General features: G+C 39.8%; 1 protein-coding gene across 1 annotated transcript in view; it reads left to right on the top strand.

Annotated features, from left to right (window-relative positions):
* The first annotated feature begins 20,371 nt into the window (after nt 1-20,371).
* CHD1 (chromodomain helicase DNA binding protein 1) overlaps nt 20,372-25,049 on the top strand; it is a 56,719-nt gene continuing 52,041 nt past the window's right edge. The window contains exons 1-2 of the mRNA XM_069775753.1: nt 20,372-20,716; nt 22,645-22,849. Of these exons, the coding sequence (XP_069631854.1) occupies nt 22,797-22,849 (53 nt within the window). The 5' untranslated portion in view covers nt 20,372-20,716; nt 22,645-22,796. The remainder of the gene's footprint in view (nt 20,717-22,644; nt 22,850-25,049) is intronic.

Here is a 25,049-nt window from a genome sequence, read left to right as displayed (position 1 = left end):
AGGAACTACAGAATTACATGCTCAGGAAGTAAAAATTTATTATTGTACCGGGGGTGTAGGATGGTGTATTTATTTTTATATTAAATTAATATGAAACCTCTTCACATTTTCTTGGAAGAAATAAATTAACTATTCAGAAAAGCATTTTTCCCATCTTTTATTCTATTAAAAAAGATTGTTAACTAACAAATTCAGTATGGGTAAGCCAGCAGCAATTTTATAGGTGTTCGTAGCCAATAAATATGAAAATTCTTGTTGAGTCTGACCTTGTTTTCCAATATTTCTTAGAACTGCACCTGTTTTAATCTAGGATTTTAAATGTTACAAAATTATTTTTTTTCCTCAGGTAGATACAGGAAAGTTCAGATTTGCAAGGTGTTTCAACAATTTTTGATAGCTCTGCTGAATTTATACATACCAAGTTGCTTATCCTCCAGAACCACATTTACTACTTCACCTGTACTCATAGTTTATTATTACAGAAGTGTGCATTATAAAAGCCTTTATACTTCAGTTACAGCAGCAAAAGAAGAATTTTAAGCTCAACTTTTTACTGAAATTTGGTTTATTTTACAGATTTTAGGCAATATCCTTGCTCTAAGATATTCTCACCTGACCTACCAGTGTTGGATCCTATGTTTCACCGTAAGTAAGGCCTTTCACTATCACTGGTTTTAAATTTATAATGAAAAAAAACAGTGAGGTATCTTACATGCTGGTACAATGATTGATGACTACTTCTAACAAAATCCTTAAACCTTTGTTTCGGCATGGGTTTATGTAACAAATGATGTTTCAAAACATTACAATGAAACTCCTCCCTCTACTGCAGAACTTGTAAAGAACATAAAACATACTGATATTCTCCATAGATAACTAATGATTATTTAATTTATAGTCTTAATGCCACCTGCATTTTAACATATGATGTTCTTTTCTATCATCAGTTCACCTGCTGAAGCAGTAATTGTCCAGAGCTATACATTCATTCAAGAAAGAGCATGATGACACTCTGAAGGAGACAGTGTTACTAAAACACTTATGCCAAAATAAATGTACCATGATGTCCCCAATGATTAGGTGAGCATTTGCATTTTTTTAAATAAAATTCTTTTTTCCAATTAGTGATCAATCTACCCATTTTTCTGTCCCTTTCTAGCATCTGATTTATTGTAATAAGTATCAGAAAGATCAACAATGAAAGATGTAAGGTGATGTTCTTGATTTTTAGTTTAGTTATTATGCTTTAATGACAATATTTCTCAATTATCTGAAGAGTTCATCCTTCTAGAAGAGAATAAGATCTTCCAGTTTTTGAGTTAATGTAATAGTTAACCAAAACAATCTAGGAAAAAAAGCCCAAACCACTGAAACCAAAAAACTAAAAGGCAAGTCATTAGCAGTGGTTTAGAATTAGTAGACACATATACCAGTTTAATATAATAAGTACCCTCTATAGAATAGCAACTGTGGGTTCTTACAAGCCAATTATGACTACTTCAGGACTACAAAGATTAAAGAACTATAAAGATACATAAAACTAACTTACACTTTAAAAGAACACTGAGGATTCAATTAAATAATTGTATTGAGTCTAGCTGGGATTGTCACAGGTGCTCTATCATCTACTGCACACTGATGAATTGGACAAAGTCAAGTTTCAGAATATAAACATAAGAACATGTTAGAACATTATTTTCTCCAATTACTACATTTAGTTTGAATAAAGGTTCAAGTACCAATAGTATCATACCTTGTAACTTATCAATGTTGTAAACACCAGGTGTAAAAACTATTACAAAAAAATATTCCCGTTCTGTGAAAGTAATGGTTTGATGACAACATGCTACTTTGCAATTCTTCTGTTCAGAAAGATGTTATTTGGTCACTGAGCATTAACTGTTCCAACAATGTTACAAATTTAGTTTTATTTTATTATGGGTGATAATTTGATGTGTCAGATATTGTTAAACACCTCACACATGTTTAATAGATCAAAACCATATTCTTAGCATGAAATTTTTAAGTTATTCCAACACAGTAAGAACAGTGCATAGCTCAGAGGAAAGAATGCAGATGAAAAGTGAGGCTCGAAGAAAACAGTATATTATATACACTAAAGAAGACCACCATCACAGTACTATAGTTATAAACTATTAGCTATTATCAAATAAAATAGTGCACTTTACTAGTGTAAACTGTTCCAAGTTTACAGAACTATATCAATTTAATAGTTAATAAAAGTTACACTGTCACTGGAGGTCATCCATGGTTGTAGTTTTGACAAATACTGATTGTTCCACCTATGGTTTTCTAGAGTTTGCTTCGTAACGGTTGTAAATTACATAATTTTTTTCCCAAAATTTTACTAGTTTTTCATAACACATACTATTTCAGACAAAATTAAACTTTTATACTACTTTACAAATCAAAACTCAGTAGTTACATACTTGAAAAAGTCTTAAAACATGGAGAGGCTGCCTACATGGAATTAGTTTCCAAGTAGAATTTCCAAGAAGTGAGAAGGAAAGCTACTAATTAAATAAAATTTCATGTATTAAAGCAGTTTTGAGTTTTCATTTCAAATATTACTTATTACTAATATTTACTAATGCAATGAATTCACACTTTCACATTTTATAGATTAACAACTGCATCTCAGATTGCACACACACAGAAGTACTAGAATGCACTGAATACAGACTTTTGCACATCAAGAATCCCTAAGTAAAGAAGTATTATTTTTAATTTACTGACCGCTTTCCAGAGTGGAACTGCTGCACAATGGATTTTTTTTTTTTTTAATGTTGGGTAATGTTAGCCACTATAATAGTCCTATTTTCTTCTTAAGAGTAACCAGCAGGATAGTACAAACCAAAGAACTCAGTATGATTTGTAGTACAAAGAGAGACACAATACAGCCACTAATCCACCTTGTTGGAGGCAATTTAAATTGGAAATGAAAGTTTGGGAAGTCATGATAGCATGCTTACTTAGAGCTCCCATATAAGCATGAAACAGACAATTCCCTATGATTTTAAATGATAGCACTGCTTTTCTTAACATGTCAGAGAACAACTATTCAACTATTTAACGTGATCCTTAAAGCCATGGAAATGATCATCTTTGTTTCTTATACAAAAATTCACTCCAGCTGAGAGTTGAAGTCTCACAAGTTTCAGTTTGCCCATTTTTTTATACCATCCTTCCTCAAATCTTTAACCATTCTTGGAAGGCTGCAGTGTTCACTAGTTAGTTAGAAAATACAACCCTGCTATTGTTCATGTCTCATTTTCTCTCATGTGCTGATTCTGACTCATTGGAAAAGAATTTTCTTGGAAAAAAATAACCTTTTAGGATTTCCTTCTTTACCCCAAAATGAAGTTAAAATCTGAGTTCATAATGAAAAGGTTAAATCTTACAAGAAAATGTCATCAGAACTTAGATCTAACAGTTTAATATCCAGGTTCCCACACAAGAAAAATGCACGTGCAAATCCTACTTCTAAATCAGAGACCAAAGAGATCAACTGATCAACTGATATTTTAAGTGACAATCAAGGACCCAAACAATGGGTTTACTACCTTTTCTGATTACTCTTACTTCTCTTTTCCTTACCCAAACTTTGTTTGCCCCCCTCCAGCTGACTTCCTAGCATACATTCTTCCAAAAGAAAGAAACTATAGCATATTCTGGTTCATTTTTGGTGGAGATATGCTTTGTAAATATAAAGGAGAACCAGTGTTAATATCATCCTTTGCAAGCAACTTTCCACAATACTCCCTTTTGCATTACACAGTTACTTCAGAATCCTAGATCCTTTAAAGATGTGAAAGAATTAATGTATATTGAAGGAAGCAACATGTATCCATACTATAATCCAGGCTTCTCTAACAAAGGTAGAGACATACATACAGCTACTCTCATTTACAAGCTGTACATGGGCCCCTAAGCTTTTTCTGAAGTGCTGATTGTCAAAACAATTTTAAAAATCCAAACAAACAAACAAACAAACAAACAAAAACCCCCAAATCACAGCACTACAACAGCAAATAATTCTTACCTAGTGGAATAATTACTTTAAGACATATTTAATTATTTATACATAACCATTGATGACAAGCTGGTTCAATTCCTTGGTTTGCTTGTTATAAAACAGTATCTTCATTTTCCAACAGGAGAATTCAAGTTTTGGAATCATCAGTCATAAGAAGCTTTTTTCAGGTTTGACTTATCTCAGCTGAGTGTGATATAACAAGTAAAAAAAAGTTTTAAAATAGACATTATTTTAAAAAACAGTATGAGAAATCCTCAGTTACATCATTTTGAAGGTAAATCACTGGTGTCCACCATAGGATATCTCATCAAGCATAATACATCTCTATTCCTGTATCCAAGAAAATTTTGCTTAATTGCCAGATCTGTCTCACACCCAGCTGTGTGATCTCAAGCAATTCACAATCAGTTTATCTTCCCACTTTCATAAATACAAGTCTGGAATTTTTTCATAGCAACAGAGTGTACCAAAGCAAGCCACATGCACATACTTCTCTTTATATCTTGAGGTACTCTGTCTTCCTCACTAGTCTTAACATTTATCTCATTTATGGAGCTCAGGAACAAAATTTAGTAATATACAGAATAAGTAAATAGTTTTATCCCTTTGAATATGTATGCATGTGCTTTCTTAATGTCAGCATGTATTTTAAGTTATTTATCAAACTGCTTAGTATATCATATGAAATTAAAATAAACTGAAGGTAGCACTCATTCCTATTCTACACAACTATGATATTTACTGTTAGGAAAATATTTTGCTGTCTGGTATTTATAGCCAACGTCAAAGTTGAAAGTTAAGAGCACTAGTGGACTTACATTTCCTGGACTTTTAAAAGAGAAATTGCCATTTTATCCTGATCTAAGAGTTTCTTTTTCTTTTCTTCAGTTAAAATTCAGTACTTTGTCTATTCCAAATTCAATAATCCCATTTATTTTTTTAAACAAACTTTTGATGTCTATAAGACGGACAGAGAGGAGAGCAGAGTCTCTGTATGTGAAGTCTGTGTTTAATGTCTTGTGTATGAAAGTATTTTCAATCACCAAAAAAAAGCTTCAAAGCAGCATTTTGCATGAACAGCTAAACTGAGGTGTGTCATTTAATGTGAACATAATTTTTTATACTGTAATAATAGTGAGAATCATCATGATACCATATACTGCAGCTAAAGATCTGGCAAATTAACTAACTGAGCACTAATGGTTTATTTTAAATGAAGACGCCTGGTATGATTAACTAATTTGGTCATATTATTGTATTCCCCATGTCTTCAATGAAAAAAGAAAGAAAAAAAGAAAATCAGTTACTTCAATAGCAAAGTTTTGAGGTTGGGGTTTTTTTTCTTTTTAAAATGGATATTCCAAAAATTGTAGACTTATTTTTGCAGTAGGATTTCTAATTCACGTATTTGTATATGTATTTCCCATCTAAAAGATTGGATTAAAGCTGTACATGCATACTTGATCTGACACTTTCTAAATTGTAGGTTGTCAGTTTCTTTAAATGATTAAGGGCCTCTTAAAGACAGTCACACATTGAAATTACACAACACTGCTGCTTTACCCAGTATGCAGAGGAATGTTTGGTATCCATATCACTGAATGCTCTCCACTGAAAAACACGGAATGGCCAAATGCACTCCTGCCATGAATATAAAGGTATTAATTTCCCCTAAGCCCTTTGTTTAACAAACAGTATTATTGCATCTTCTTGTTTCACAGCAATTTACTAAGCTTGATGAAATCTCTCTGAGATACAGCAATGCTTTTACTGCTGCTCTGCACCTGGAGAGCCATACAGCAGAAACTTAGACAAGATGTCCAGTAATTTTGCATGTCTAGTTTGAAAAATCCAGGATCTGATCTGCCACCATCCCAAAACTTAAGTTTACTCATGTTGTTGTCTTGAACATCATGCTAAAGACAAGCACATGCCCAACCTTACAAACATATATGTAAAACAATACATGGTTCCTGGTTCCTTCCTTGCCACCCCTTTTGGGACACAGTTTTAAATTTCAAACACTGAATCTTATTCACGTTTGAAACAGGTTGAAACATTGTGCCAGTTCCCTCCAGATCTTGTATGCCTTAAAGAAGGATGGGAAGTTCCGTTAATTGTGGAGGGAGCAGTTGTTCCCAGCCTCCTCTGATGGAAAGACAGGCAGGGCACATCTTGCATTCACAGCCAGCTCCATACCTCCTATTTTCTGCTGCTATACACAGCTTTTTACATTTTACACATGTAAATGCAAGGACATAAGTGCACAACTTCCTGCAATACAATACAGTGTTCTTATTTCCAGTCATCAGATCCCTCAAAGTCTTGCCACACAGCTAGCAATTTACTAGGACTTCCTCAGGAAATGGAGGAGCATCTCAGCAAATTACTTTGTTAGGGCCATCAAAAGGAAGAGATAATTGCTAAATATCTGTTGCATAATCCACATATTGCTGCACACATAATTCATAGCCCTCCACGGGACAAAAATCAGTCCTGAGTTGCGTCTCCCAAGCTGTGCTTGGAAGGACTATCCAGTACTGGAACAAATACTACACACTCCCTTCAAGGCTGAGGAGTGCCGCTATTACCTGGATGTGTATCCAGCTACTGTCAGCCACCAGAAAAAACTTCTTACTCTCAGAATTTTGAAGTACCAGCTCTCAAGCAGCCTGAGCAGCTCAAGTAGGGGAACAATATGAAACCTTTTGGAGGTACTGGAGTTCTGGTTACTGTGAAAGTGACCCAATATCTTAGTGTATTGGGTCTACAAGGCAACATTTTGGTAGCTGGGCTGGACTACAAGGGTGGCCTCTGTGAGGAGAGGCTGGGGTTGCCCTGTGCCAGACACAGACAGTCCCAGAGGGCTCCACTGGACCCACCACAGAGCACAGATGAGCTCCTCAGTCAAGGTGGTGCTGCCTCTAGGAAAATTTATTTAAGAAATTGTAAAAAACCCCGCAGAACAGTTGAGAGAGAGAAGTGAGAAATATGTGAAATAGCCCTGCAGACACCAGGGTCACTGAAGGAGTGGAGGAGGTGCTCCAAGCACTGGAGCAGATTCCCCTCTACCCTGTGGGAGAGACCTCAGTGGAAGTGTTATTCCCCTGCAGCCGATGGACAGGCCATGCTGGAGCAAGTTTATCATGAAGGAGCCGTGGCCCATGAACAACCCATTTTAGAGCAGTTTGTGATGGACTGTATTCCATGGGGGGGACCCAGGGGAAGACCCACCCTGGCTCAGGGGAAGAGTGTGAGTAGGAAGGAGTGGCAGAGAGGAACTGTTATGTACTGATCCCAGCTCCTATTCCCCATAACCCTCCGCCACTCAGGCAGAAGATGTAGAAGAGCCAGGAATCAAGGAGTCAAGTTGAGCCTGTGAAAAAGCAGGAGAGTGAAGGGAAGGTGGTTTAGGTATTTTGTCTTTGTTTCTCACCATCCAACTCTATTTTAATTGGCAATAAATTAAATTAATTTTTCCCAAGTCTGGTCTGTTTCCCCTGTGGTGGTAATTAGTAAGTGATCTCCCTGTCTTTATCTTGACCCGTGAACTTTTCATCTTATTTTCTTCCCATCCTGCTGACAAGGGGGAGTGAGAGAGTGGCTCCATGGGCATCTGGCAGCCAGCTAAGGTCAACCTACCACATGTAGTGGACAAATTCCATGAAGAAACAGAAAAGTCAGTTAAAAGGATTCAGTTTCATTGACAGGCAAGTCATAAGGACAAAATAACTGGTTTACTTAAAATTGCAGATTATAGCAGAAACAAACAAACAAAAAAGAAAATGTTAAAATTCACATTACAATTTCTCCTTAGCCACATCACCTTCTAAGCAAGTACATGAGGCTTTCTAATTTGCCTCTGCAGTTCACACCTGCCATAAACTCACACAACTTTATCTTTTCTGCTTCTGCTCTCACATATGGCTTGATATTTTCTAGCACATGATGTAAACCCTCTCTTCCTATTTCTTTGCCTCTTCTAACTGGACAGTGGAGTCTTAAATGATAGCCTGACAGGAAAGTTATTTCTCTTACCTTTCTTTGGGTTATAGGGTTGACTTAGCCCTCTTCTACCTCAGTTAACAGATTCCTGGCTCTAAGGTGTTTCTTCCTGCTAAAGTGAGTTCTTACCTCTACAGTCATTAACTTCTATAATCTTTTGGTAAAAGAATTAAAACTTGGTATCGGTAACTTCAGAAAGAACTTTTATCCCAGCCTGTAGGTAAAACCATAAGACAGAGATCTACATTTCAGTATGTTAATGAACTGTCTCAGACAAGGCCTTAAAAATTTGAGAAGGTCCCATTGCCCTTTTTTTATTTACATTAGCAGTAAATGAATTATGTGATTAATGTCTTGAGAAAATATATGCAGTCAGAGACACTGTTGTCTTTAGTGTCTTGCTGTAAAGTCCGTGAAGATTAACCTTTTGTAGATTTTTTTCTTCTGTTGCTATTGTATCATTTTAATTCTCATTTATTGTGTAAGTTCTTTTAGTCTTCATTTTCTTACTATAACCTGGGGTAGTACTGCCTCACAGGAATATTTTGAGGATCAAACTCTTAATGACAGTAAAAACGTTTTGAAGGAATTAATATATTTCACATTTGTTGTGGCTCTTGTCAGCTTCAAAATAATTGCTTTTCACTACTCTCTACATCAAAGGGCAAGTTATGGCTCTAACCCCAATTGTTACTATTGTATACAGCAACATAGTGAAGGCCTTTTCAATAGACCTCTGAATGTTTTGTATGTTACATGGCTAAGTACAGAAGGACGATTCCTCTTTCAGACAGAGCTCCTATTTACCCTCCCTTTAATAACTTGAAGAAACAGTTCACATATGATTCCTTTGGTGTCTTTTCACATCAGCAGTAGGGTTAGTAACAAACCTTAGCTTTGAGCTGAACTTCTGCACGCTCGAATTATAGTCAGTGTCCACTCTTCTCAGAGCTAGTCTAAACTGAAGACTCAAACACTGAAAACAGTTACTTTTTATGAACTTATTTACACCTAAAGTACTGAATTACTAAAAGACTACTTCTTAGTATAACTGCTAGTATGACCTACCTACCCATTATACTGGTACAACTGAAAGGGCAAAAAACACTGTCTTATAAAACTTGGACCAAGTCTGAGGCAATGCACGATTTCAGTTGCTCCGGTGAGAAAATTGCATTACTCCAGTATGCAAGAGGCACAGTGTTCAAGCTTTTGGCCAAGTATAATAGTTATACTAGTGTAACAAATTGGGTTGTTAAAATTAATGGGTAAGACTAGACTTCTTGTAGCTGAGAGGAAGCTCCAAACATCTGCATTTGTAAATGTTTGTAGTGTAAACTATGTCAGGTTGGGATATGACTAGGGCAAGCTTGTGACAGAAATAGCTGTGCAGACAAAAGCTCCAGGTGTAGATATAGTGTTATATGTAGTGGCATATAGTTATGCCACTTTATTACTCTTAACTTCCAATGAATTATAAAATCTAAGGCTACAGTGACATGTTACAAAGAATGGGCATTTTATGCATAAGGTCACATAACAATAATGCTTATCAAATGAAAGGCTGGTTCTCAGTAATACATGGTCACAGAGGAGGGCCTACAGCATGGAAAATGCCTTATAATGGGAGTGATTAAGCAAAGGTGCATATTCCCTGACGGCTGCCCAGTACCATGCCTTTTGCTGTGGCACTCCACCTGCCATGTGTACCTGGCCAACACTCTGCCAACCAGGCCAGCTGGCCAGCCAGCTGAATTTGGGAGGACTGGTCAGGAAGGAGACCACTAGAAGTTCATGGTACATCAGCATGCAAACAGGAGAAGCAAGAAAGGGGCCAGGTGAACAAGACCTGTATGATATTACTGTTGCAAACCCTGAAAAAGGCAATCTACCCTAGAAACAGTATAACAGCTCTCTAAAACAGACTTACGATGGCTTAAGCCTACATGTAGGAGCTGATATTTTTTGATTATTCAAGAGGTGGTTTAGGTAACTTTAAACTTAGATTTTTAGAGATGTTTTGCAAGTGGACAGTAGAGAGTCTTTGAAAGACTGGCTAGTTTCTTTCCTGTAGGAGTCAATTATATGGAACTTAGTGACTGGGCCTGAAAGTAGCTCACGGTCACAAGAGCATTCCCGATGCCTTTGGAAGGCCTTGAACAGAATAAACAAGAAGACAAAAAAAGAAAGATCCCAATTAGGAAAACACAGGTGCGCATTCCATGATAAAGGGAACTTGGCACAAAGAACCTCAATTCAGCACTTTATCTTGACCAATTAGACTGAGACAAGTTTCGCATGTTTTAGTTGGTATAGCCAATTATGTCCTATGTATGCGCATGTACAGAGTTAGTATAACCAATTATTTCTTATGTTTATACGCTTGTACAGTGTCAATATATCCAATCACGTTTTATGCTTGTGCGTGTGGACACTAAATGCTTGCATGCAGCAGCCAATCAAAGCTTCTTAGGAACTTAGAGAATTGTATAAGAATGATCAGCTATGCTCAATAAACTGGCAACTTTGACCATCATATTGGTGTCCTGTCGTCTGTCCCCGCATGGAATTTCTCTACATCTGGTGAATCCCAACGTGATCCGGTAAGGAACAAGGGGGGAACGCTAACGACTGAAAAGGTGGGGGAGATTGCCGTGGATGCTGGTAGGCTTAAAAGAAAGCGCCGGGCTGCTCGAGAGAGGCAGGAATCATAAACTTATGCGATAAAAGGCGGCATGGGTATTGCAGCATCTGCGAATGAAAAGGCAGCCGTAAAGACACTTATGAGGCTGGTTGAAAAAACAGACGGATATTAAAAAGGACCAGTTAGAGGATTTGTTACAGTGGGGACAAAGAAGGGGATTTTTCAAGGACTCTGAGGCTCTCTTTTCGTTCTCTATTTGGGAGAACTTAGGAAGGGAAATATGGGAGTCTGTCCAAGGAGGAAATAGAATAGCTGCGCGTCTGGCAGCACATTGGAAAAAGTGTCTCCAAATGATGCAACAAATAACATCAGAAACTGCTGTTCAGGATGTGTTAAAACATGCTTTAGCGGCAGAAACTTGAACTATTAATGCTCCTGCCCCCCTGTCGTATTGTTTGGCAGCAAAGACAGTATGCGGAGCACATGAGCCCCCCCGCCACCAATGGCGCCGCCATTAGAAGAAAAAACACCGATTGCGGCTTTCCCTGTAGAAGAGCTGAATTTTTTGGGGGGGGGGGGGGGGGAAGTAACGCCGATGTTCCCATGGCCCCATTGACACCTGAGGAACAGGCAATGGTAAATCCTTCTGCGAAAAAGACAAGTCAGCCGCTATTATGAACGGAAGACATTCCCCTGCCCATGGACTCTGATGATTGGGGGGGCCCAACAGGACTTAGAAAATACTGAGGAAGCTCAAAATCAGCTATACCCTGATTCCAATAAAGCAAATGAGGATTTGGCTACTATAATACTAGAGCAAAAAGAGAAAATGTTAGAATTGCTGGAAGAAATGTGAAAAAGAGACCTGTTGTTCGTCCCCGCATGGAATTTCTCTACACTTTCCCACACATTATCATCACTCTTCTACTAGTAGAACTTCCTAATTAAAAAAAAATATGGTTGCATTGACTCTATTTACTTTTTCATTCCCTATCGCCTTCTGCAATAACTTTTGAAATCAGATAGCAAGTTCAACCAAGTCTATCAAAAGTGCTGGGGTTCTGAAAATACAGTCTGTGGTTATAAGCAGAGTTCTAAATGAATGCCTCTGGTCTCTGATATCAGCTGGTATCTGACAAAGCCAAATCAGCCTCCTCCTGCCTTCCCTCTCCCTCCCCCTGCAGCACAGCACAGTTAGTGGACATGAAAGAGAACTTGAGGTGTTGAAGAGTGGGAAAGGTCAGGGAACATAACAGAGATTCAGGTGGTGGTATGTAGGATACAAGTTTGCAGAAATAAAGATCTTAGTTAGCTGTTCCCAGAATACTTATTTGTTTTTCTTCTTTCAAGTACTTGCAGACTGCCAGATACAGCATGAACCTGCAACAAAGGTAACTAGTCTCACTCTGTAAACAAAAAGGTATCTACTTGCTGGTGTACTTATGGCTGGGTCTGCTCATGTCATCATCTTTTCTTTTCTAAAAATAGCCAGCTCCCTTTTTACATTCAAAGCCTGAATGATTTTAAAACCAAAGTGCTCTTTTAAATTAAGATACTGATTTTCAAAGCTATAGGCGAGAATCAAAATAAGCTGTATCCTGTCTTGGATGCTGCTACTGAACCCATATACTTGTCCAGGTAATTGAAGCATTCAAGAAACATTGCAGGAAAGCAGAACGTGTCCTAAAGGAAAAATGGTGGCAAGTGGAAACATAGTTTGAAGATGCTGCTGTTGCTCAACAATGACTTGCCACGCACATTGGAACTGGTCTGGTGTACAGAACCAGAAAACACAATCACAGCATTAACCATTTGTACAGCTACAGATGAGGTATTACTAGACTGCTTACAGTAATGATTATCACATTATCACATTGAAACAGAGTAGCCTCAGTAAGGCTTGGAGATTACAATATTCTGAAATGAGTTTTATTTATTTAGTTGCTCCCCACCTTTCTTCAGCTTCTCTTGATCCTTTTGGTCTTGGCCAAAACTTAGATATGCCAATGTCTTATTTTTTTAATTTATGAACTAATTTTCAACTAAAATTGGAAATAGAAAGCAAATTTAGAACACTTAACAAAATCAGGTGATTATGAATATAATCACTTCAAAAAGTGAGACCATTTGAAAACAAATAATATCAGAGCCTCAAAGTGAGAGTTAATATACTAGAAAGATATTGGTCTATTTATAAAAGCTTCTCTAATTCTACCTGCCTATCTAGAATCAGGCTTTACTGTATTTAGCACCAGCCCCAAACAGTGCACCAAAAAGCCTGCTAGTTGAAATATAGGCTATTTCAAACATACAACTTTACAGTGACTTGTTAATTTCACTTGGGCATTTACGGTATTTATTGTGGCTTTAAAAAGTTTTCTTTAAGGTACCTTGTAGACTAATTGAATACACATGTATGATAGACAGCTAGAAACCAGTGCTTAGTAGAGGTCATTGTTAAAACAGTTACCACGTCTTACCATCAGCAACAAAGAAGGCTTTACTAGATTCCCAAATTAAAATAGCAAGAACTCTGTCTTTGGTATGTCTAGCCTCCTGGCTTTTGTACATACTAAGTGTGTTCCACCCCCCTAAAAAAAGAACAAAACCCCACAAAAACAAACAACCCACAGACATAAAAATATCAGGTTCCTAATATGGACATAGGCTAAGGCTACAACTTTTAATAATTACAGTAACAGCTGTAATTGCACCTTCATGAGCAGAACAATCGGAGGCTGGACACACCAAAACTGTAGGAAACTAAAGACTTGCAATATCATCATAGAATGAAGATATCAAAGGCATTTAAGAGAAAACAGTCTTCTTTCCTTATCAGATTCCAAATCAAAACTAAACAAATGAAAAATCTGTAGCTGACTGAATGACAAGCTCCTCTTCTTCTCAACAGAAAAGTTCCTTATTTATTTTAAAAATCCTCTGAAAGAGTTACTATGTATATGATCTTTCTGACTTGAAAGAAAAAAGGCTATAGAAATGGTATGCTAACAAGAAAATAGCCATGTTTAAAACTATCATCTGACAACTCTGTATACAAAGACTACTTGTGGCTTGGAGGATCATTACTGTAAGTTTCTTCTTTAACTCTGGATGCTACATTTATTATTTTTATCAGCAAACACATAAGTGCTTACTGTGATTAAGTCTCCAGGAATTAACTTCTTTCTCCTACTCCAGAACATAGTCTAAAGCAGTCTACTGTTATCTATGCAAGAAATAGTCACAGGTTTGTCTTTATCTTGAAAATACCAAGGGTTATTGCCTAAGAGGGAGAAATAAGAAAAAGTTCACTTCAACCTCAGTTTACACTTTCTCTAGCTAAACATTGACAAGATAACACTAACAGACACCATGCTTGTAAGGCAGGCAAGGTCTACGCCCTGCAGCTGCTTTTGGAAAGAATTAATGCCTCCAACAAATCAATGGTAATTTAGACAGACAAAACAAAACAGTAGTCTAAAGAAATGTGTCAACATTTCTCAGCCCTCCTATTGGACTCTAATTTTAAAGCCTCATTATAACCATTTAAATGCCAGTGTTTTAATTACTTTTTTGATCTTTTCAGCAAAACATCCAGCCAATGCACTGATCCAATGTTTCTGTTCAGATGTTCCAATCACATACAGACACTCTGTCCAGACAAGGCAGAAATTTGTAAAAAGTTTATTTAATTGTACTATATAGGAGGTGTAAGTAAAGCTTTGAATCATACTTGCCCAATTATCAGTTTGTTGTTCAATTCAATTAAACTTATACAGTTATGAAAATTTATGTATACACTTGTACCAGTTGAAGTTATTATATTTTGTTTTAACTTGAAAATTGTTTACTTGAAGCTGATATACTTACATATTTTTAAGGGACTGCATAAATAATTTAAGAACTTTATAAATAAGTTATTAAAAAACCTATGCTTAGTTGGTCAAATTTAGCCAATTTATTTGACTAGCCACTAGGTGTTTTTTCTTCCAGAATTCTAGTTTCCATGCACTGCAGTTAACAAATCTACCTGCATTTTAAGTATCTACAGATTAATGATATTTAAAGTTAATAAAACTTTGTAACTTACTATGATGTAAGTACCTACACTCAAAATTGTTTTGAAAGAACTACTTCTGACCAGGCGTATGTGAAGACAAGACCTAAGCAAGTACTAGATTTAAACTAAACCGATTTCTAACAGGAGTACTCTGAAAGTGGCCCACAGACTCACCAGATAAAAAGTTTAGACTAGCTTTTTCCTCCTAGAACTAAATCTTTTTCTTTTATTTTTATTCTAGCAATTTCTATAAAAGAAGTGATTTTTTGTCACCTTTGTTTTCTTCTAAATCTTAATGTCCCCAATCTTTAGCATTGTGCAGCTGGCTGGTTGATGAGGCCCAAGTGAGGGGGGGGAGGTAAATGAGAAGGGGTTTTGGGGTGTGGTAAATAAAAGAGCCAGAAGGAGTGAAGAAGGCGGCAAGAAAGATGTTGTATTTAAGTGATAGGGTAATGATTGGTTTACCTACAGGAATTGCTATTGATGTTTTCTTAGTAGAGAAGGGAGAATGCAAAATGAAATTGAATAAGAGTAGGGGTATAAAATGAATGAAAAACAGGCAAACTAGGCTATGCCTGCTGGATGTAACATCAGCTGAGGAGAAAGAAAATTTTTGATATTGTATTATACCTAGTATTGTGGTCTGTGAGCTCTTCAGGACTTATTTAGAATTAACTGAAGAACAGAAGAAAAATCAAAGTAGTAAGTGTGGTGGAGGAGTAGGAAGAGGATAAGAAAAAGGGAAGAAACCAGTATATAACTTAGTGTGTCATTAAACATTATTTCTTGTGTCTATCTTGGCTCACTAAAGACTGCTAGATCCAGTATTTAAAGCTTCACTACTTTAAAAAAGAAAAACTTCTTTGTCCAGAAAAGCTTCTAAATGTTAAGAATAGAGCAGTGATAAATCTTTTCTTTAACATAAGATACTGTGATAAACATGAACCACTACCACTATTAAAGATACGTTAAGGTAAATAACCTGAAAACATAGACATTGAAATGGATTGTGCTAATTGCATAACTGCACCTAACTCTGATTGTGTGTTGATTATGTTTTGTCTACAAGCACAAATCCAACCCAAGAATGGCCAGGGGGATAGGAGTGGGGTAAATCAGTGACACCTTAGGCACAATAAATATTCTCACCCACATCCTGGAGGCATGCTGAGATGCCAGGAACCTGTAATATAGTTTCAGAAAGACAGCCTGTTCCCGTGGGTGATAGCTTTTCTGTACTAAGAAAAATCTTTGTCCAGTTATCCTTAAAATGTTGTGCTTTACATGTATTTGTCTCTTGATACAGATTAAATTCGATGTGTAACAGAAGTCAGTATTACTTACGGTGTGAAATGCTGCTAAGATTGGAACGTCATGCATACTTTGCTATGCCATCTGCTAAGGAAGGAATTGATTAAAGATGCAATACAAACAAATTCCGATGTGGAAGAACAATCCTTTTCTCACAGGGATGTGGAGAAAGATCTCCAGATACTGTTGAGGCAATTTCTACCACTCCAAGTAACAATTGCTGCTACTATATTACTGCACAAGGATCACTGCATGTGCAGCTGTGTGGTGACCTAGTTCAGATAGTTGAAGTGGCCAAAAAGCAACCATTTTTGAGTGGGGCTACTGTTTGGCTGGTACAGCAAACAACAGGATGGGATCACAGCAGCTGTAACTCCAGTTAATTTAAACCATTGTGAAACCATACCTTCAAAGAGGATTTCCAAGACAGCTGGGAAACTCTACAAAAAAAAAAAAAAAAATCTAGGTGAAGGAAACTGAAGAAGGCAAGAAGGCTAGTAAGTAAAATATAGCTGAAAATGTAGACTTCTTCTGAGTTTTGTAATTAGGAGTTCAATTCATATCCTGCTGAAACAGAAATTTATTCTGCTTAAATCTTAAGCCTGCCTCATATTGCAGTGACTCCAAGTAAGGTGACCAAATGTGAGGCATCTTCATTTCTCAAACAAAAAAGAAAGGGTGTGTGCAGGTACATCCTGGGGAACAGCACTTTGGGACATATTTAGAAGACTTAGGGAATGGAGGTTTTCTCCTGGGTTGCAAAGTGCAGGCTAGTATTTTTGACTGCTGTGTTCAGGAAACAATTCATATTAGTGAGCACACAGGCTAGCATGTCTGCTACAGACAGGAAGCAGAAAGATACCTCACACCTCTAACTAAATCATGCAGCTGTAAAAAAAGCTAAGGATTGATCCTCATTGGAAAGGAGGTAGGTTTAACCTTATTAATTTGGATATGAAAACTACTGGTGTTGAAGTCCTGGGGCAAAAAAACCCCCAACAAAACCCAACCCTGTTTATAGCAGGCTACCCAATAGTAGCAGATTATGGTAAAGTTTACACATAAGTGCCTTGCCAGCAAGAGGGCACTCATAGCAGGTGCAAGTATGTGTGTATCAATTAATCTAAAACAGCATTGCCCACACCAGAACCTTCTAGCAATCACAATGCAGCTCTCCAAGGACATCTGACACGCTTGGCTGCGTGTAACTGTGAAGAGGATAGAAGTGCTGTGCATCTGCAAATGGAACTATATGTGACAAAAAATTTTTAATCTTGATAGTCCTGTTGGTAAAATTCTCTAGCACTGACTCTGATTATTAATTTATGCTAATGTTCATTCTCTCATATGTTCACAGTTAGTGACTTTTGATAGCTAAAATAAGCTATTACAAATATACTTACTATAAGTACGATCATACCTTCCTACCGTGCAGACAATTTCGCAGAATATAACAATCTTCTTAATGAAGCAGAGGCCCTAAACACTCAGAGAAATGCCAGGAAATTGTGCTCATATTTAAAATGTTTGAAGATTTGGGCACCTTAACCTGAAAAAACCCTCTGTATGTGCAGTGTGATCAATGTGATTAAATGTAGAAACGCTCACAACAGTAACTTTAACCATGCAAAAGACAAAGTAGCAGTTGCCCTGTGAAATGGAAAACCTGGACTTTCTCCCTGAATTCTCTTCCTGTAACAACAGGTAGTTTTTGTTAATTCCTGTACTAGTGGCTAAACCAACTTATTATGGGAATACTACTTTACTTTCATTTGTTAATAGAAGTTGATTACTATTGCTGAAGTTACTATGGATTAAAAATCAACATGTAGCAAAATGAAATTATGCACATAACTTGAAGCAGCAGACTGGAAAGTTTTTCTAGCAGAATAAAACTATTTTCTCTACATGATTTCTTACAGAGGGGTGGGAAGGAGGAGAAACAAAGAAAAGAGAAGGATGAAAGTAATTTTATCTCTGTGAATAATTAGGAGCTTGAAGAGAGGAAGTTGGATAGCAAAAATAGAGGAATTTGACTAACACCTGCCCTCTTCATAGTTGTTTAGCTTTTTGGATGGTTAACAAAAATTGAGTGCATTCTGCAGCTAAGCAACTGGAATTGCTGGAATTTATTTAGTTTTCTCTATTTTTTTTTTTTTGTTTTATTTTGTTCCCTGTCTCCTTTCTTCTCTGAGCATTTTTCATGTATCTCCAAATAGACAAAGTGTAGCAGTTTTCAAGAGGGATTCTGTAAACAGAAAAGGATGCTAAATTCATGTATTTCCTTTTATTTGTACTTAGGTGTGGTTGCATTATTAAAGGTTTTACTGGTTCTGTGGATCATATTTATATTAAATGTATTTACATATCTATATTGACCTACGGGTGTTGTGCAATCAGCTCTAAATCCCAGTGAAAACTGGTTTGTTATTTATCTACATAACTCTAAGTATTCATGTATGTAAGTCACATCATTTGTACACCTAACACCTAGCATGTATCAGAATTCTTATCAACTTGGTCTTATCTCCTGGTTGCTGCAGGTAACTGCTTTAGTCCACAATTTCTGCGTAAGGCCTGTCCCTTCTGGTTGAACAAGGCAGTGGCTTTCTACTGTTTCTTTCCTTAAAATTAACAAATCCCTAACAGCAACAAAAATCCTTCCATTAGGCTCTAACCTATCCTTGGTAAAGTGTTGTGTTATTAATTAGCTTAATTTAAAACCGTTACTTTCATTTTGACACTCTTGAATTTAAACTTCAGTCCATTGATCTTGCAGCACTGTTGTCTATCACAAGAAAATATTCTCCCATAAGCTGACTTAGGCAAACTTAAGTTTCTCAATAAGGAGCATAGTGCAATATAGCCTTCTTGCAAACTTTGAAGCTGTTTTCTTATCTGAGCAATTCCTGGTGGTTTTTAATTTGGGGGGGGGGCGGGCAGAATTATTCTCTGCCATCAACCACTGAGATTTTGGGGTACCTTCCTATATGGTGCTTGAGAGCTGGGCTAGCATATATGCCTCATCTAGCCTCTTGCTGCTCCTCAGACAGCAGTGCTTGGTAGCCAATCCTACAACCTGCTTGGTGGGCTGAAGGCACAGCTCCAGGAAACACCAGCAACCTAGCTGAAGCATGGTAGGTACATTGGCTGCCCACCCCCCAACTGAGCGCTGAGGCAACCAGCTTTGCTGACACTGGAAGAGTAACCATGAGGTAAGCTATAGGCCTGAGAAGTCTCTAGCTGACTGACTGTGGCTCAGACCTTGGCTCCTGGCCAACAAAACTCCTCAAGCTTGAATTGATTTGACAGCTACTGTAACCACCTTCCTCTAGTATACCCACGCAGTGACTCCCTTCCTTCAAGCTTCCCTTTGTGGATGAGCAAACCGTGTTTTCTTGACCGCTTTCACTCTTGCGGGGTGCTAAACAAATAAACGCCCAAAGGCCTGGTGCCAGCTGTCAGTCAGCAATGACCCCACAATCCTCCTTTAGAGTGAGAGAGTGTAACTGCGTACATGTGCCTACGAAGGGGAGAAGGCAGGTAAGTCGATTCTCTTTCCAACACAGTTTGGCTGCAGCGTTGCGTTGTTTACAGCACTCTTTCACTCAACTATCACTACCTTTCCTTTGCCACTCTGGGAGCACGTGGACACAAAACTTACACGACTTTTTTCTTGTGTGTTTGATTTTGGGGTTTTGGTGGTTTTTTTTTTCCGATAACGAATGTGAGGCACGCTCACGTCAATCGCTTTGTAAAGAACGGGCGTTAGGTTCTGGAATGGAAGGAGGAAGACCAGCCCCCCTCAGCCAGGGGCTAGACCTCACGGAGGCAAGCGTCCTCCCAGCAGCAGCACGCCAAGCCTTCCTGAATACGCCCCGGTACCACTTGTAACTCCATAGACTAAGACATGCGGTCGTGTTTGTCGCCGGGCTGTGATTTTACACCGAAAACCCCAAAGCAAACACAAAAACCACGCTAGGCAGAACGCTAACGGGCGGCCCGTGCCGGACTTGCGGCCGCGCCGCTCGGGTCATGGCGCCCCTCCGGGCCGGGCCGGGCCGCGCCCTGCGCCTTCACACGGGGATGGGAGCTGCAGCCACGCCGGCCCTCGCGCCCCTGCCGTGCGGCAGGCAGAGAGGGCGGGCACTGCCGCCGGCGCCCGGCGTGGCGAGCGACCCATCCCGCCTCCGTCGCCCGCCCCTGAGCGGCCCGGCAGCGCTGCCCCTCGCCTCCGGCCGTGGCTCCTCCTCCTCCTGCCGGTCGGTCCCAGGGCGCAGGGCTGACATCACGCCCGGGGTTTCCATCCGACCGAGGGAGGGGGAGCTTGAGCGGAGCGGCAGCGTGATGGCGGCGGTCGGGAGGACTTAAAAAGCGGTGGCGGAGCAGAGCGGCGCAGCGCCTATCCTGGTTCTCCCTGCGCTCCTGCCTGCCCAGTTCGGGGCCCCATTGTTCGAGCCGCAGAGGGAGGCCACCGCACGGGGCTGCGAGGAGCCGGTGGCCAGCGGAGCGGCGGCCCAGGCCCCGCCGCGGGAGCAGCCCCCGACCCTGGGCTGCGGCACGAACCTCCCCGTGGGGCGTAGCGCAGTCTCGGGCCGGGGCGGCCCTGGGAAGGCCTGGCCGGGCCGGGCGCACGCAGGTAGGCAGAGGCCCGCCATGGCTCCTCTCCCTTTCGCCGGCCGGGAGTTGTGCGGCTTCCGACGATGGAAGCGGGAGGGACGGGCGGTGCTGAGGAGAGGGGGCCTGGGGCCCGCTGTCGGCCGGGAGAGGCTGGATGCCCGGTGAGGGGCTGGGTTCTTGGGCCCGCTCGCTGTTTTCCGCGGAGGGGGGGGAGCTGCGAGGGCCGAGGCGGGCAGCCGGGATCGAGCCGCTCTCGCTGGCTCCTGCGGGGGGAGCCAGTGTCGAGCCGCCCGGGAGGCAGGAGAGCGGCCGTGGCTCTCCTCTGGCCATGGGGGGCGCCGGGAGAAGCGAGCATGGAGGACGGCAGCGGTCTTGGAGTCGCTGCCAGGGTGCCTTGGCCGGGAGCGGCGCCTGTGCAGGCCGCACCGCTAGCGGAGAGCCGTCTCCGGGGGCGGGAGGCAGCCCTGGCCCGGGCTCCCGCGGGAGCGCCCTGGGGGCGAGCAGAGGGACAGTGGCCGTGGGAGGCCGCGGGAGCGCGGTGCGGGAGGCTGGGGCTCGGGGGAAGACAGCCGCGGAGCAGGAAGCAGGCGGCAGGGAGAAAGTTTCGCCGCTGCTCCCGGTGTTTCCCGGCGTCCAGCGGGTGCCGGGCCCGGAGGCGAGGGGGTTTTGTCCGCGCGGGAGGGCAGGCTGCGGGGAGCCTGCTGCCGGGCGGCGCAGAGCGCGGCCGGGCCGCGGGGAGCCGCCCGGCTCGCCTCCGCCGCCACCGGGTCCCCGACCTTTCTTCGAGGCCTCTCCGACGTTGCAGGGCTCCTTTCTGTCACTTTCTCCTCCTTCATCGCCTTTGTTTGCTGGACGCAGTGGCCCGGGTGTCTGTTACGGTGCCTGAGCGCAGGACATTTCCTGCCTCGGGGGGAGGCTTCCCCACCACCACCCGATGAGCTCTGGCTGTTGGATATTATAGGAGAGCACCTCGGGGCAGGCAGCCAGCAGGCGAGCCCCTAATTGCTTTCACACCACTAAATCTGTAAGAGGCATTGCTCTTTATCTGATTTTAAGTGAGTTTATACTTATAGTCCATTTACCATGAGCCTAAACTTTCTCTAGCTGCATTGGATGCTGCAGTGAACTGATTTAAGGTGCTCTTGTATGTGAAATATTGATCTGTGGGATCTTGCTGGTTTGATTTAGTGGAGACACTTGTTTTAAACAGGACAACTGCAGCTGGATGTTAGCAATACGTGTGTATCTGGAAATGTTTCCACTATGTTTTGTGCATGAAATACGCTAAGCAGATCTTAGCAGAACATTAATATCAATGGTTTTCATCTGTGTGTTCAGGTAGGCAGTTTTTCTTTAAAATTTAGATCTACTTTGTCCTGAAGTCAGTACTATGGCACAGATTAAGCCACAAGGTATAGTGCAGACATGCAGTAAACTGTTCTTCTCACCCTGTGATGCTAAAGAGAATGTAATTTCCGTAGCATTTCCTATTCTGCAGCTAGTTGTTCAGCAGAAATTGCCACCTTTATAGCACCATCAGTGAAAAGTTACATTAAGAAGCATAATGTCCTGTATGCTGGCACACAACTGCAGCCAAACAAAAAGCTAGACAGGTCTTTCCTTTCATGTGCTTTGTGTATTTCATTTAGTTCTTTCAATTTTTTTAAGTGTAACTAATAAAAAGACCACTTATTCTCTTGAGAAGAATGTTTTCTGGCTTTCACAAACATCAGGAAAGATTTTAATATTTTTTTTCACACAAGAAAACAGTGATAAAATGATCAACCATGGACAGGTAACACACAAAAAGTTATTTTTTCAGTTAAAAACATGACATCAAACATGATGCCCCCTTTCAGTGTTAGCAAAAATAACTTGGTCTTTCACTGTCTTTTTAGTTGCAAACAAGTTATCAAATTGTGTCAACGTTTTCCTTTACTATTTTAGGTATTTGGGGAGAAATCTTGAATACCTGCAGAGAACACTAGAGCAACGACATCAGCTGGAAAACATACAGAGTATCAAGAAGTGGATTCTTGATATCCACCTTGTAATCTGAGTGGACTTCTATTTATCTTTTCAACTTCTTAATATTTACAATGAATGGGCACAGTGATGAAGACAGCATAAGAAACAGTAGTGGAGAGTCAAGGTAAGCACTTGCTCATTTCAGTTATCCTTGGCTATGTATTCTCCTACATTTTGTTTACTAAAACTGATTTATATTTGAACTTGGTGCCAAAGCTTCCTAGTTAGCAAGCAGACCATAGTAAGGAGGACTGGATGTGCTTTCTTACAGGTGCTTTATCTCTTTGTTATGTTCACATTGCTTCAGCTGAGAATTATAATGGTCTTGTATATACCTTACGTAATAAAGCTTAAATTGTATTAAAACTGCATCAGCATCCAACTGGATAGCATTACTCTTTTGAGGAAGAAAAATTCCTGAAGTGTCAAAAGCTGAAACATTGGATTAGAATGTTAAGATAAAGCTACTGTCTATAAAGTGCAAGGCACACATGCATAGTATGTGTTGTATAAAACCCTAACTAGGCTATCTCTAAAAATGGAGCAGTGGGCTGTTCATTTTAGTTTTTGATACAGAGTACTTCATGATTCTTCCTTCTTTAGAGCTGTTAGAGCAGCATAACTGAAAGTGTTAACTTTGTTTGCTGAAGTTAAAGTACAATTTTCTGGCTAGTTTTTAATTAAAAAAAAAAAAAAATCAGCCTTCTAATGCTAAATGCTAGTCTTCTAGCATATGTAGAGTGTTCATGTGTTTGGAAGAACCTGATTAGAACTTCCCTGCATCCATGCAGGATGACAACCAGTTTGTAGGGGTGGAATTAAGTTCTCTTTCTAGAACAGTGCTAAGTTCAAAAAGTCCCTCCTGCACTAGAAAGTTTGGATTTCTAAAAGTGGAAGTATGAAGAATGCTGAAGGTTTAAGAAGTCAAAGTACACTTGCAAATAAAAAGTGGTTTTAGACTTCTCTTCTAAGGGGTGGTTATGACCATGCTGTTAGTCCACCCATCTGTCTTTCTACCACTCTTTCTGATCATAGCCTGTTGAATCAGTTAGCTGATTCTTTCAGTCAGAGGGTCATAAAGAAAACCATGTTCTGCATATTTCATGGAAACTTCCAGTTGGGTCAAGAAAGATCTAAATTATTGCCTCAAGTGAAGAAATGCAGGAAGAACATAACTGCCAGCAGATCATTCAGTATGAGCTGGCCATTAAGCTTGCATGTAGCACAGTGTATGATGGAGTGGGAGGAGGGGGAAGAGAGAAGTGTTTAGGTGACTTGAGGTGCAAATCACACGGAAATCTATGAACAGTAAAACTAAAGCAACTTTAATAACTGTGTTTTTATGTCAAGCTTCCTGTTATACAAGGGAGTGTCCCGGAAAGACAGTAAACTTTCAATCCTGTGAATAATTTGTAAGCTCTAATACATAATATTTTTTCAAGATTTCTGCTTCCAATAAGTTTGATACTGTTCTGGTTAGCAAACAAATTTGGAGTTTCTTCTAGTGAGGGGCAAAACATTCCTGGTTACTTAAAAAAAACAAAACAAAACAACAAACCAGTGACTAGTCTGATTTGGTGTGTGAATTTTCTTACTACTTGAAACAAGCCACCTTGCTTAAGATATGTGGGAAAACTACTTTCTGTCAAACTGTGACTGCCCCAAAATACCAGTATAGCAAAGTTATTTAAAAGCTGTATCAATTCATAAGACTAAACCAGCTAAACATCATCAACCTCCCAGAAACTGCATTAAAAGTACATATCAGGAGGATGCTTAGTACTCAAAACTTGATACTTGCCTGTGAAGTGAAACTTTGTTCTTCATCTTAAATGTCCTGCTGAGCACATCTTAAAGCTTTAACAAATTTTAAAATGCTAAAACCTTTTTTCCTAGGCTTGCATCAGTCATTAACCCCCTAGCCTAATTCACAGGCAGGTCTTGGAAAGCTTATTTTCATGTTTGCCATCTATTATCAGGAAACTGGTTTTGTAAATTAAAGGTGAAAGCTTTCTATTTTAAAGGATGGAACTCTCTTCCTGTCGAGCCTAGTTCAATTATTAAAATAATTATTTCAAAAGGAGTGTGAAAATTATGGAATATCTTTATATAACTCTAGATGGATTTTACTTGGAGGGGAGTTGCCTTAGCAAGCTGCAACTGCAGACAGGTAGCTAACTGTAACTTGGGAAGTGTTGCTGTACAGAATTCCACAGATTGGAAGTGGAGATCAGTAGCAAAATATGAGTGGTCCCATTCTATTCAGAATGCTAGGGAGGGAAGTGGAACAAGTGAGGAAAGCAATTGAGAATTGCTGCTGGGAG

Source organism: Haliaeetus albicilla, chromosome Z, assembly GCF_947461875.1.
Source record: "Haliaeetus albicilla chromosome Z, bHalAlb1.1, whole genome shotgun sequence".
Classification (NCBI taxonomy): Eukaryota; Metazoa; Chordata; class Aves; order Accipitriformes; family Accipitridae; genus Haliaeetus; species Haliaeetus albicilla.
This window is presented reverse-complemented; position numbering and strand designations above follow the sequence as displayed.